At 39.7% G+C, this 15642-nt stretch overlaps 1 protein-coding gene across 1 annotated transcript in view; it reads right to left on the reverse strand.

Moving 5' to 3' along the window:
* The window catches only part of C9 (complement C9), a 31056-nt gene that overhangs the window by 1255 nt on the left and 14159 nt on the right, over positions 1-15642 (reverse strand). Inside the window, exons 5-11 of the mRNA XM_037902708.2 lie at positions 14155-14293; positions 10428-10646; positions 6394-6634; positions 4716-4844; positions 3954-4132; positions 3045-3273; positions 972-1157 (exon numbers count right to left, since the gene is read on the reverse strand). Of these exons, the coding sequence (XP_037758636.1) occupies positions 991-1157; positions 3045-3273; positions 3954-4132; positions 4716-4844; positions 6394-6634; positions 10428-10646; positions 14155-14293 (1303 nt within the window). The 3' untranslated portion in view covers positions 972-990. The remainder of the gene's footprint in view (positions 1-971; positions 1158-3044; positions 3274-3953; positions 4133-4715; positions 4845-6393; positions 6635-10427; positions 10647-14154; positions 14294-15642) is intronic.

A 15642-nucleotide genomic window follows, 5' to 3' on the forward strand; every position in this document is an offset into this window, starting at 1 on the left:
TGCCACAAGTACTCCTTTTCTTTTTGCAAATACAGACTAACATGGCTGTTACTCTGAAACCTGTCACCAAATAATAGAATTCAGGGTTAAGAACTTTCAACTCCATTGTTTACATCTCATAGAGAGAGAGACAGACAGAAACTGGGAGGCAGAGTCTGACTGGAATTTCAGGGCTCAGTTTTCAGCCTGGACTTAGCCAAGATCCCCATTCTTGTGCCTGCAATTTTGTGAGCACAACATGGGTCATCGAGATGCCCAGCTACCCAATTTGCAGGTGCACCATAACTGAGCACACAATTATTTGCATCCAAAAATTGCAGACACAAGATGGAAAGTCAGTTTTTAAACACAGTCTCAGAACATGGATCTAAATCAGATATTTAACAGGGTTTATTAATTTCATATGGATGATGCACACAGAATATTTCCATTGGGGTTGCTTTGGGAGGGATACAGGTCATGATGCAGCAAAACCTTTTCATTTAAATACACTTGTTATGTTGGAAGGTGTTAATGGCTGCCACCAAGCAGGTCTGATCTAGAGACACCCAGACCTTGTTAAAGCCATACAGATGCAAACCACCTTCCCTTCAGGCAAAATGGAAGGAACAACTAAATGCCTCTTTATGCAGTAATAGCTGGAAACAATAGAAATTCAATACCCAAGTCAGTGGTCCACATGGCAAGGCCGACCAGAGGTTAAACTGTGTGGGTTGAGAGATTTCCCTGGGACTGATTGCAAACACAGCAGCTAATGGCTGGCTTAGCAAGCCATTTGTGTGAGAGAGGCAGAAAGCAGAGAAAGCCAGCTGAAAGGGAGAAAGCAGATGTAAACAAACAGGATTGCACCAAAGAATACCTGACACAGCTCATCAATTTCTCCTTCTACTGGAAACAAACCTGTAAGGCACCAAATACTGTTTGGGCCAAAGGGCAACAATACATTACCATCACAGTGAGGTGCTACTCACCTTTTTTAGACTTGTACAATTATTTTGCCTGAGAACAGTGGCTTTTTTCGATGCTGTCACCTTGGCATGGCCTGCCCCCTGGTCCTGGAGCAGGATTATTACACTGACGAGTTCGAGTGCGTTCTCCTTGCACGCAGTGGGACCAAGCAGTCCAGCAGCTCCAGCCCCCATCGGTGATCTTTTTATCTGTATTGGGCCAAATCAGCATTAGTCCAGCAACCTGCTGCCTTGGGTGTAGTGGCACTGGTGCAACTATTCAGGAAGTAACTATTTTGAAGGAGCACAAGATGGAACAGAATTCAGCCCAGACTCTCAACTATGGTGGCTCTAGAAACCCAAAGCAGTAAAACTAATTTTCATCACAAAGAACCAACAGATTGGATGCTGAAAACACATAGGGCCAATGGCACTACTGGGTGCTCAGCAGTTTTGAAAATCCAGCCATATATGTAAGTGTCTAAAAATCAAATGCAGAGCCTCACTTTGGACACCCATTTTGACACAAGGAATAAATCTATTGCATAAGAAGGGGCCATTTCTACAGAGTCACTTTTCATGGCAGAACTGCATTAAAAATAGCCATTTTTCTTCAGGCCTTGTCTACGCTGGGAACTGGGATTATTTATTCTGCAGAAGAGAAGAATGAGGGGGGATTTGATAGCTGCTTTCAACTGCCTGAAGGGGGGTTCCAAAGAGGATGGATCTAGACTGTTCTCAGTGGTACCAGATGACAGAACAAGGAGTAATGGTCTCAAGTTGCAGTGGGGGAGGTTCAGGTTGGATATTAGGAAAAACATTTTCACTCGGAGGGTGGTGAAGCACTAGAATGGGTTATCTAGGCAGGTGGTGGAATCTCCTTCCCTAGAGGTTTTTAAGGTCAGGCTTGACAAAGCCCTGGCTAGGATGATTTAGTTGGGGATTGGCCCTGCTTTGAGCAGAGGGTTGGACTAGATGACCCCTGCGGTCCCTTCCAACCCTGATATTCTATTCTATACGATACGCTGGGGGCCAGATCTTCAGCTGGTGTAAACTGGTGCAGCGCCATTGAAGTCATGGAGTTATGAGGATTTACACCAGCTGATAATGTTTAATTCACTGTTGTAGACACAATTTACACTGGTGTAGCTAACCATCCATGTCATATAACTGGATAAAATGTCCTGGTGCAAATTGTACCCCATCAGTGCAAATTGTGTCTACACTAGGGGGTTGCACTGGTTCAGCTCCACCAGCGGCTAAAAACCCAGTGTAGATGATGTAGACTATGCTTTATATAAATAGCTACGATTACCTTAGTGTTTGTATTGTTCCTTACACTTACTACATTATAGCAAATACTGAGTAATGTTTTTTAGTTATCGAAGGCTTTGGGCAAATTGTGAAGGATGAGCGCTACAGGGCAGAGAGTGTTACAGGCCAGGTAGAATGTCAAAAGAAGATTGCTTTCCCCGCCATTGTCCTGTGTGTTAATAGGTAGCAGGGAACAGTTGGTAGCAGGGCTGGAGCACAAGAGAGACTTTGTGACGTAGAGATGGGACTTGAAATGTTAGGCTGCCTGCTTATTGGCACCTACAATATACTGGACCAATCTAGCTGTAAGCCTGCATTATGTGATCATGCAACATGAGGCATACATTTGTAAGCACTGGGCTTTTGCAGAAAACCTGAGGAAACCCAGCTAGGAAAATGGAAATGGCTCTCTTGCCTGAATCTGATTCTCTGCTTTGGTTCCATGCCATTGCCAGTCGACATTCTTGCTCAGTTAATTTTCTTGTTTGAGAGAGTTTTTGGATGTCTTTACAAGGCACAGTAGTGGACAGGGGATAGAGAGATGAATCTCTTCTCCACTTAACAGAAATACTTTACAGGCTAAAAACTAACTTCCATCCCTCATGCCCAGCTGAATAGGTCAGCAGAGTGTGTAAATCTGTTCTTAGATATAAGAACTTACAGATAGTGTTTAATTCTGTCTGGATAAAGACCATATTTTCAAAGTATGCTCCAACATACATGCTGACAACATGTTAATTTATGTCTGCTTAGAACATTGACAGTGCATGAATATCTACTAACCTTCATCTACTCTTGATTTGGGGATTTGGCAGGCATCTCCCTTAAAATAGTTGGAGCATAGACATATGCACTCTCCATCCACCAGCAACAAGGTACCACCATTTTTGCAGGGTTTGCATTTGCACACACTGTACTCTGTAATGTATTCCTCAATGGCTCTTTCCAAATTCTGTTTCTTTATATGTGCATCTTTCATGTTTACTGGAACAAGAGTGTATATTGGAGATGGCTGTAAAGGAAAAAACCCCATACATTATTTCCCCTATAATCATGTCTAAATCCTTTCCTTATACAAATCTTTAGAAAAAGTTATTTTAAACAAATCCTTTCTTCTGATAACATGAAGTCTCCTTACTTATAGTTTCCACCATGTATCTGGTATAACGATTGGATGTGGGTTATTTTAATCCTGCAGCAATGGCATGCAGACCAGGTAGCTCAAGATTCAGATCCCCATAGTTGCACCCAAAATACATTACAGAGCCCACTGACATAGTCTTCATCCAAAGAATGGGTTGGAAAATGATATTGACTATAACATTCTTATATAAATAAATCAACAGTGCACCCATCGCCTGGAATGCTCTGTTCATTTCCGGTCACCTTATCTCAAACATGTTTATCTAAAAGATACATTCTAGTTCAAACAAGAATTATTTCAGGGCAGTTCTATGGCCTGTTATACAGGAAATCTGACTAGATGAACACAGCGGTCCCTTCTGGCCTTGGAATCTATTAATCCATTAAGAAAGACCAAAGCTACTAAGATGCACTAAGATGAAGAAACTAACTAACAGTTAATGATAAGCAAAGTAATTCTTGATATTTTCCTCACCATAAGAAAGGGAACTTTCACAGGTAATTATGATATATGAATTTGTAACATGGCCTGGAAGAAACTCTCCTTACCTTCTGCTGGATCACCACTGGAGCATCAATCAGTGAGTTAGCCCACTGTATATAATCCTCTACATCAACCACTTTGGCATTCCTCAGTAGCATTTCTTTTATTTTCACAGAAAAATCAATCTTCCCCCCCTCAACCAAAGAAATGATGTCATCAATAACTTCATCATCATCGTGAGTGTCTGCAGAGAGAGAGAGAATGACTGGAAGTTTAATGGCCACAGATTCTAGCACAAATCAGCTCACGTCTCCCCAAAGTGACTAGAAGAAAGATTCCATCCTATAAGACTGTGGTGAAATCTCATTTAACTTTGCTAATTCTCCATCATTTGAGAGAAATCTCATTTTATGAATTTTGCAATCACACCAAAATGCCAAAAATGTAAGAAAAGAAAAAGGGCTTCTAAGGGGTTAGCATGGCACGGATGGACAGGTGGGTAAACCAGATGTCACAGAAATGGATGTAGTACACATTGTTTAATGAGTGCCATAGTATCACCTGAGCTGCACTAGGAAAGGATAAAGGTTAGACTGGCCTGGGTAGCACAGCTAAAAATTGAGTTGCATGAACAGAGCAGTGCAGGGAAGCCTGCAACACCTGCCTGTCCTGTGCTTGGTATTAAATCCTTCTCCCTCAGCCTTTTATGAACACTGTATTAGCTTAGACATTTAACTGGTTTTAAAAGAAGGGGAAGAAATCAACATCCTCTCTCTTTAAGCAAAAGAGTTTGCAGTTTTGATCACACAAACTAAAGATACACTTACAATTTGATTTCCTGATGATGCTTTTGCATTTACCACCTTTTACACCACCTTGGAAATCCAACTCTTTATTTACTAGACTGACATCTAAATGATAACCGAGACATTTCTTTACATCATCTTCCTTGACTCCTGCAAATGCAATTAATTTGGAGATCATTAGGGGAAAATGCATATTTGGTTTTAAAAACAAGAAAATAAGAAAAAATGAATATGATTTTATACTTCTTGGGAGCCAAGTTTCAGGACTGCTGAAAAAACGTGTTGCCTTCATTCTTCCGCTGTCTTTCACCCCCTCTCCCAGGTTATGAATTCAATGCAGTTTGCCTCTGGAGTTTCGACCTATTGGTGGGCTGCCCAGTGATTAAGAAAACTCTAGGAACACTCCCTCTACTCGCAACTCCTTAAAAAGTAACATTCTCCTGTTCTCCAGGGCTGCCCTTCCTTGAGGGATGATTCTTCCCCTCTTTCCTCTGGGGATTGTGTCTCTCTCTGTTGCTTCTCATTTCTTTTTTTATGTCTGTTGTATCACTGAATCCTCTCAATCTTTTCCTTCCCCATCACCCGGTCTTACCCAAACTGTTTCCTGGATATTCCCCTCTTTCTATCATAAAGTTAATGTAACTTTATTAATCTGTTCCATGCCCGCCCTCCCACCCCATCACGACCACTCTTATTCTACCCTTTCTCTCCTATAGCTACTCTTTTCTATCTATTGATCGTAAATAATTGAAGTCTAATCTTGTTCTACCACTGCAATCAATGGGAGTTTTCCCTCAAGATCAGTGCCTCAGAGAGCACCTATCACCATAGTATCTAGCTGGTGAACATAAGAATATAAGTATGTATAAAGGACTTCTCTGTCCCAACTCCTTGCTTATTGCCTGGGCTGACAGGGAATTTTAATGCCATAAGAGGCATGTATTTATTTGTTTGGCTTCAGAATTCGCATGAGAATTATTTTTTTTTTTGTTTATTTTAGAATGATCACTTCAATCTACCACAAAAGCCATACCTCCCAACACTGCATGTGAGGAAGGATTAAGTTACTGCTTTCCTATCTCAACCAGAGAAAAATTCCAATATTAACATTAAAGGCTGTAAAAAAGTTCCAACACAGCCAAATACAGCATCTGCATTCAGTGAGGTTCTCGATTTTACTACCAATTTAGATGTACAAAGAGATCAAATGACAAGTTACCTATGATCACAAATTGAATTTTGTAGCTCAGCTAGCATTAGGATTTGGGATCCTCTATGAACCAGACCACATGGTCACCAATCACTAGTAGTATTTGAATACTGTAGTTTTTAAATAAAAGGTTTTCACGGATGACAGACTTCCATTAAGATTGTTATAAAAAGATGGCCTTAAAGTGAATGAGCCAGATTCTGATCTTATTTACACTGGTAGAATTCCTGAGTGACTCCACTGATTCCAATAAAGTGACTTTGGTGTAACTGAGATTAATGTTTGGCTCAGGATTTTAATTCTGAAAACGAATGACCAAGGCTCCTATCCTACAATGAGGTACACAACATGGTCATTCCCTTGCACCTGCATGGAGTCTCACTGACTTCAATCAGGCTCTGCACAAGGTTCTGTCTCCACATCTCATATTGCAGGATCGGGGCCTATTTGTTGATCTATTGGCTATAGGCAGAGCAATAAAATGCATACCTTTTAACTTCATGGCATAATTATCCAACACATACAGAAGTTCGTATTTTCCTCCCACAGTCCCAGAGACAGCATAATGTGTTCCATACATTTCTAGAAATCTAAAATATTCCCCCTTGTCATATTCAGTGGGCAGATACTTCACATCTTCAAGGAAAGCATCTGTTAGCTGTACACGCTGACTTCGCATTTGGAATCTTCCCAGTTGTATTTTTCCTTTGACATGCAGAAAGGTTTGTTTCTGTACAAAAGGCACAATCAGACATGTTTTACTCAAAAGACAATGCAGAACTTTCAAATATTGTATGGGATACTCTAGCATTTTGGGACCAGGACAAACTTGTTTAGACAGAATAAGAAGTTCCCTAAAACTTCACCTAAAACTTAATCTGAAGAAGTAGCAAGAAGTTTGGATAATTTTAGGGTTTTTTTCCGTTTTTGCACAACTCTCCACTTCCCAATTTCAGTAAATCAGACTCGTTGTGTTCTACTGTTTTCAGATATCACGTGTGTAGGTTTTTTTTTTTTTTTAAACCAGATTCTCTATAAAATACTTCCCTGACTTAATTTTGTGACATACAAAAATAATTCAAGCCAGTTTGCCAGATAATGGGCCCTATTCCTCCACCCTCAGAAGTCAATGGGAGATATGCCATTGCCTACAATGGGAAAAGGATTAGGATCTTCCTTTTTTGGAAGTGCCCTGCTACTCTTAAACTGTCAGAATGAAGGGTGTAGCTCCATTTTCAAAAACACACATAATGAAATCAAACCCAGCAGATTTCCTACTATGCAAAACAGTAAGTCATATGAGTGCCACACTCTACTCTAACTAGATGTAATACTACATACAAATCATCATTATGACTCATACATGGCTGATGTTGATGCAAACAGAAAAGCTCATATCGCAGCCCAGATTAAGGTTGGGGTATTGAATATTTCATATGCCTAAAGATAGGAGCATAAAACATGAAACAGTCTCACTTAATGGTGCAAACAAATGCATAAATCCAAAGCCTCAAGTCAACATTAAATGAAACAAATCCACACAAAAGGACAAGACTTTCTAAAATAGGAGCCTAAAGTTAGGCTTCCCACTTATGGGGAATGTTTTCAAATGTAGGCATCAGGCTCCCAAGACCCATTTCTATCTAACTATGGTACTTATATTGTCCTCATTAAAGTAGAGCCTAAATATCTCAGAATCTTCAATGTTTTTGAAGCCAATACCATTACCCTCATTTTACAGGTTTCAGAGTAGCAGCCATGTTAGTCTGTATCTGCAAAAAGAACAGGAGTACTTGTGCCACCTTAGAGACGAACAAATTTATTTGAGCATAAGCTTTCATGAGCTACAGCTCACTTCATCGGATGCATGCAGTAGAAAATACAGTGGTGAGATTTTATATACACAGAGAACATGAAACAATGGGTGTTACCATACACGCTGTAATGAGAGTGATCAGGTAAGGTGAGCTATTACCAGCAGGAGAGGAAAAAAACCTTTTGTAGTGATAATCAAGGTGGCCCATTGCCAGCAGTTGACAAGAATGTGTTAGGAACAGTGTGTGTGTGGGGGGGAAATAAACATGGGGAAATAGTTTTACTTTGTGTAATGACACATCCACTCCCAGTCTTTACTCAAGCCTAAGTTAATTGTGTCCAGTTTGCAAATTAATTCCAATTCAGCAATCTCTTGTTGGAGTCTGTTTTGGAAGTCTTTTTGTTGAAGAATTGCCACTTCTCGGTCTGTAATCAAGTGACCGGAGAGATTGAAGTGTTCTCTGACTTTTACAGAGGACAACAAGAAACAGAGAGGCTAAATGATGCAGGAAGTCTGTAGCAGGGAAGGGAATTGAATCCAGGTCTCTGGCTAGTGCCCTATCTACTAGATAATCTATTCTCATATATAAACTAACCGCTATGCCACTAAATAATAGGCTTCATTTTCAAACATTTAGCTGCCAGGAAGTTGTCAATGGGAATTTGCTGGTTGCTTAGCACTTTTGAAAAGCTGTCTACTTATTTATGAATCCAAATATGAAGTTGGGTGCTGAATTTTAGGCTCCGATTTTTGGAAATCTTGGTCAAGCTCCACTTTACCAAATTGTATGACTGACTATGGTGCTACTTCCACCGTTGCACTAGAATGTAGATCTCACTGCCAACATGTGATATTGGGAGTAGAACTTCCACTGCTCATGGAATAAAAAGATTCTTGTCATTAGCATTCAGTAGTGTTAAGGCTTAAATATACTCCATGAGCCAACAATTAGTGACAAATGTAAGTCCTGAGACATTTGCAGACCTCATCCAAGGGAGGGCAGTGGTACACAAACACATCAACTAATAGATTACAGTGAAATACTAAGAAATGTAGCCCACTAACAGCTGAACTTACTGTCAAAAACAATGCTTAAATAGCCAAATACCTTACAGCTTTAGAGATCCTTAACCAACTGTTCCTTTTCCAGTCACCACCCAGCTTTCCAATCTGTATCCCATTGCCAACCCCTTTTTAAAAGTCAGGGTCTCTTTCCCCATTGACCTATTACTGCTTTTTCTCAGTGGTGTATCATTATTTTACATTATTCACTTATTCCTGGGTAAGATGAAGAAAGCAAATAAAGGTTAATTTATAAAAAGAATTTACACGTAAGTGACAGGACAGTCTCATCCACTTGTCCCCCATCATAACACAGGGAGGCTTGTTGTCCCCTGTCTCCTTCCTCGACCACCTAAAGAGGTTTATGAGTCTGCTACTGTCTGTCAGTTAGGGGCGTTGTTCATGCTTTTAGATCTTGAGCTCCTGGGTTCAATCCCTACAGACAACCTGACTGAGGTACACCTTACCTTTTAGTATTATTTTCATAGTGGGTCTAATCTTTTGCAAAATGTGTACTAGCCCTGCGTTTTCCATTACCTTCTTGTAACTTACTGGTTAGAAAGGGTATTTTAGGCTAAAACTTGATCCAGATTAAAATGGGTCTCACATTTATTTCTTGATATGAAATTCAAGCAGAAACAAACCCTCAGACAGGGCCAAATCTTGTGATCAGATCCTCAGCCCCATTAACTCCACTTTGTAGCACTTTGGCAGTGCAAAGCAGACTTAAAGCAAGCGTAAGACGCCATGTGCTATAGACAGAGCAATAAAATGCATAAAGGCAATCAAGCCTTTGGTGGCTTGCGTAATGCTCTGGTGGCATAAAGCTGATGTACCTGCCACCCACCCCCATCACAGGCCTTGGCATAGTGTGTGGCCAAGGAAAGGGTGGCTTGCTGGATTGCTCTTGGACTCTGGTGATCCTCAACTGCTGGAATGGACTTTGCGGGGGGAGGGATAGCTCAGTGGTTTGAGCATTGGCCTGCTAAACCCAGGGTTGTGAGTTCAATCCTTGAGGGGGCCATTTAGGGATCTGGGGCAAACATTGGGGACTGGTCCTACTTTGAGAAGGACTAGATGACCTCCTGAGGTCCCTTCCAACTATGATATTCTATGATTCTATGACTCTTAGGAGCCATGGCAACTGGTGCAACTTAGAATGGTCCTTTGTGGTCCTGTTTCCCTCTGAGATGTGCTGTGCAACAAATGGCTGGTCCTGAAGATCTGACCCTTGGGTTATTAACCCACATGCTCCATCAAGAGCACCCAAGCTTTGCCTGCCTGGGTCTTCATTGCAATTTGTTACTTAAAGGCTGTGTCTAATTTGCACACAGTGGAATAGATCACAACTGTTCGCTGATAAAGATGGATCATTGCATGCTGATATCTTTGGTTTCTGGCAACATCAATCCATATTGAAGGCCAAGGTGGTGAAATAGGCGCATTTGACCCACATTTTGGCTACTCCTGAAGTAAACTTTAATCTTTACATTGCCAACATTTTGCCAGTCCCCTCTATATCATGTGAGGAGGGCAACAGGCATCCTGAACAGTTCGGAAGATTAATACCTGTATAGCCCAACAGTATGCTAATTTCAGGTCCTATGAAATTACTACATACAATGTTTTATGCCATTGAGCTTACCCTTTCTTTGGAGTACCGCAAGATATAATTTAGACTTTCATTCCTTGAAAACTGGTAGCCAAAGGAGCTGTTTATAGATGTGGCCTGATTGTTTTCAGTAGGTGTGTATTTTACTGACATGGAAACCGAAAAATATTCTTGTTTTTCATGGTAAATCTCTTTTATCATGGTCACACGATCATAGTAGAACTCAGTTGTGAATCTTTTCTCAGCTTTTGTCTTAGGAAAAAAGAGAACAACAGATAAAAAACCATGTATAATCTATTTAACAAAACCACAATAGCTTAAAACTTATGTAATGAACAGATACTAAAACTGCATGTTTTATTCTCATGTCATCACAAATCGTATGATAAAACAAACAAACAATCTGTATAAAACAGGTGCGGAGGAGCACATAGTAGATGAGGGTCTAGGGACTGACAGGTATAATACTGAGTCAGTTTGTATAGGATTTGGACCCAACCTTCAAGAAATAGAACAACATTAAGTCCATGGAAAACAGAAAAGTTTGTTTACATGGTTGCATTGTCATTTCAAACAAGTAAAACATTATGAGGGCTGGTCAAAAAAAGATATCCATTGAAACTGTTTTGAGATGGAAAATTGGGTTTTTGACAAAATGAAGTTTGGTTGGTTGGTTTGTTTTGCAAAAAGTCTCTTTTCCATGGAAACTTTACATTTTTTGTTGAAAAAATAAATGTCTGAAACAAAAAATATTTGGATTTGGTTGTTGTGCTATGGTGCCTCATGGAAGCTGTAGTTTGGTTCTCCTCTATGGGCTAGGCTCCCTACCCTGGCCACATCTCCTATGATTAGGGTTGGTAGAATTTGATTTTTTTTTTTTTTAATAATTTTGATGGATAATATCAATGTTTATTTTAACCATTTTTGTTATTTTTATCCACTTAAATTTCACAGTTACAGAAAATTATGGGTTTTCATCAATTTTTATCTGTTTAAATTTTCAGATTTGTGGGAAATTACTGGGGGGGGGGGGAGGGGTCATATTATTTAATGATAACAGACATGGATTTCAAAAAGCTAATGCTTTATAACTGTTAAATCACAAATAGTCAACATCACATGTCAAAATACACAAAGTAAATAGCTTTAAATCAAACTAAGATTTCAAGCAGCATTTTTCTTATTTTGCCTATTGGTAAGTTTGGATTATCATAGATGGAAATACTTTTTAGTTGGTTTGTGTACGTATGGTGAAGTGGACATTTACCAACTTTTATTGATAAAAAAAATCAAACCCTTCCAAGTCTACCTATGATGCACCATGGCCAGAGACCCCCATGATGGAACAGTCTCTTCTCATCCTGAGGGGAGACTGTGGTGCATCATGGGAGTTGTAGTTTAATCAGGTAGTCTGGCCTATATAGGAAAATGGGAGCATGAGGCACGTGAACCACAACTCACATGGGGCACTCTGCCAGCATTTCCAAATGGAAAGAATTTGGTTTTCAGCTGAAAAATATGTCAAAATGTTCTGTGGAAAATTTTGATGAAAACAAAATTTTCTGTCCAATGAAAGCCCATTTTCTGACCAGCTTTAACTAGAATGTGAAACAACTATTGCTGCACTTTGGTCTTGATTTCTCTATAGAACAAGAAGAAAACTGGAGATTAGATACTTTCAGAATATAAAGGTGAATATTTTCAAAAGTGACTAGTGATTTTGGGTGTCAATATAAGGTGCTCAATGCAGTCTGAAACACTTTAAAGCAGCCTGTCTTTTAGAAAATGCTATATAGCTCATCTATGAAAATCAGACTCCTTTAAGAGCTGTCAAGTTGGCAACCAAATCAGTAATCACTTGAAAAACTTGGCCAAAGACTGCTGTATGGAGGATATAATTTGGATTTTACTTTGACAACACAAGAATCTCACAGAGCTTTCATGGAGAAACCAAAATCATTTGCAGAAATGTCATGACAAGTTTCACACTGTTGCTTCAGAATTTACCATTGTGTTACATGGTTGGCATGATTTTTTTTTAATCTTTGCTCGCAGTCACTGAAAATGCCTTTTATATGTGACAAATGCTTGTCAAACTGTGACCATTTTGTAGATTCAACTATGACATGCATAATTTAATTTCATTTGGCAATTTTAATTATTTTTGCCTTTGCAGGGTATGTGTAAAAGGCAAAATTATCCAGTTTCACACGTGGCACGAATGTATCATAAAACTCTAAAAAATCAAAACAAATGGAACTCCTTCTCCCCCTCCCCCCCCCAACATCTGGATCAGCTCAGCTGTTCATAAGTAGGCTAAGTTGCAGTGACTTTTTCCCCCTTTTTTCTTTTTGCTTCAGTTGGTGTAAAGTCTTCGCTATGTAAAACTGGGAAAGTGCCATTACATTTAAGGGATTATAATCTTCCATTTCCTATTAGGATGTAGATAGGAATCTTTATGGAGTCTCAACCTCAGAAATGAAGCAGAATTGCCATTTTACCTTCTTTTATCTTCGGTACCTGTCTATGGCTAATTCCGAATACCTGCTTTTAATGTTAAATAAAAATACTAATAGTATCATATTTTTTGTATTAGCAGAATATACAGGTTTGGTAACAAAGAAGTGCTACCACCATCAAAAATAAATATACATGTTGCATGGCAAGGCTTTATGGGTCAGATTTAGCTACCTTTACTTGTATTGGCACAGAACCTTAGCTGCTGTGAAGTCAATTGGATACATAAGTTATAACTGCTCAGGTACAGAAGTATTTCTCCAGGAAAAAAGTTTAACTAAAAAGTAGCTTTTAATATTTTTCAGGAATTTCTTCTTGAAGCACCCTTAGATTGCCACCAAGTGACTTCTTGCTTATGTAGACGCAGAAAACTAGGTAGCGATAGAATAGTAGTTATTTTTAGCTATAAACTGAACTGAGGCTGAGCCACCAAAGGGATTTTAATATTACTGTGAATTAGCATCCAAATCTCCTAGAAGGCTTTGAAAAATCTTCATCTGAATCTGCAAAGGAAAGGTGATCTAGTGGTTATGGGACTCAACCGGGGCTCAGGAGAGCTAGACTCTTTGGGAAAGTTACTTAATTTCTGTGTGTGCCTCAACTCCCCATCTGTAAAATGGAGATAATAATGCTCCCTTCTTCCCACCTGTTCTCTCTGTCTTGACTATTTAGAGTTTAAACTCGTTGGGGAAAGGACTGTCTTTTACTATGGACTGAGTGAGCACACTAAACTTAATGGGTAAATAGGCTACTTCTACACTTGGAGCTGGAGGTGCGATTCCCAGCTCACATACACACACTCGCTCTAGCTCTCATTGAGGTAGTGCACTAAAATAGTAGCGTGTAGCGTAACTGTGGTAGCCTGGGTAGTGGTGAGTAGAAGCACGGGGTAGCCGCCCCCTGCACAAACCCACCCAGGCCCTGTGGTACGTAGTCAGGAAGGCTAGCCCATTCTGCTGCTCCAGTTACACTACTGTTTTAGTGCACGATCTCAATGAGAGCTAGAGCGAATGTGTGTGTAGGAGCTGGGAATCACACCTCCAGCTCCAAGTGTAGAAGCCACCTTAGTTGAGACCCCTAGGAACTACCATTAATACAAATAATAAATTCTATTCTCTTCTGAATTCTGCCAAAATCTTACTACAGAAGATTTTTTAATGCCTGATTTAAGAGAGAATTTTGACATCCTGTTGGAAAACTTAATCTCAGTCAACCTTCTCCTAATTTTTACACAGAGACGTACATCGTAGTTGAGAAAAGCAACGTTCCATGGCTTGCGGTAATAGGTCCTGGTATTCCCATCACGCACTGTGTCACAAACACCATTAAAATACTCATTTTCAAATGGGCTTGCCATTGGCTGCATCCCTAGAATGTTGATTCTAGAAGGAAAATAAAATAACGTGTTAAACTTCAAAAAGATGGTGTTAGCACCTTTAGCCTGTAGACAGTGGTATTATGACCTAGAAAAGCCAAACATAAAAATTACATATGACAACTGACAAAAAACTGAATCCTGCTGGAATTTAAAAGCTGGAGTTCCTGTTGGTTCAGCAATGATATTAAAGATCCCATGAGACTTTTCACAAGAGTGAGGGTTTACCATATTATTTTGCCCTGAGCCAATGTATTGCCATAGTTCATCTCAAAAGTTACTGGATTCAATGGTGCTACAAGTGTACCATGTGTTTTGCATGTTACATTTGTTTATAAAGATTGTTAAGGGTGCCCAGGAGCTTGGGATGGAAACTCCAATAGTATAAATCAAAGGACTAAGTAGGAAGCAGTATGTCCTAATGGATAGGGCACTGCGTTAGGACTCAGGAGAGCAGCTGGGATGCTCAGTGACACTAGACAAGTCACCTCTTGGGGCCTTAGCTTTCCCATCTGTAAAATGGGGATAATGATATGTCCTTTGTAAAGCACTTTGCGGTCTGTGGATGAAAAGTGGAGGAATGAAAAAGTGATTGGTATTATTAATAAAAATGAAACACAATGGGATCCTTTGAATGAAAGGAACCCTATAATAAAGACCTATTTCTTCTCAAATAGCTATTCATAGCTAGCAACCTTTATGGGATCAAAATAAGGATATATTTTTCCCAATACACTTTTATCAGATTGTTTCTAAATACTCAATATTATGTGTATATTACTATATTTTGCAATATCAAATGTGTACAGAAGCCACCCAGCCTTCAGAAAGAATACACACCTAATTTTATCCTAGACTCTGCTCAGGAAGAACAACGAGGAGTTCTTGTGGCACCTTAGAGACTAACGAATTTATTTGGGCATAAGCTTTCGTGGGCTAGAACCCACTTCATCACCCCAGCCCACGAAAGCTTATGCCCAAATAAATTCGTTAGTCTCTAAGGTGCCACAAGGACTCCTCGCTGTTTTTGCTGATACAGACTAACACGGCTACCACGCTGAAACCTGCTCAGGAAGAATTAGAGCTTGGGCACTACAATGGCCTGGATCGGAGGAAAGGCAATTAAAATAATAGCAAACACAGGAAAGTTAACAGATTCATATTCCAGTTTCATAGATCTGGTGATAATGTGAGATACAACAAGTGTACAAAGAAGATACACCTAAAATCACTCCTTCCTGTGCGTTCTCACACTGGGATTTGCCTTTCCTTGTCTGTCTTCTAGATTGTAAGCTCTGGAGCAGAGGCTGTCACAATATTTGTGTCCTGTACAGCACCATGTACACTGTTGACCTT

Source organism: Chelonia mydas, chromosome 5, assembly GCF_015237465.2.
Source record: "Chelonia mydas isolate rCheMyd1 chromosome 5, rCheMyd1.pri.v2, whole genome shotgun sequence".
NCBI lineage: Eukaryota > Metazoa > Chordata > Testudines > Cheloniidae > Chelonia > Chelonia mydas.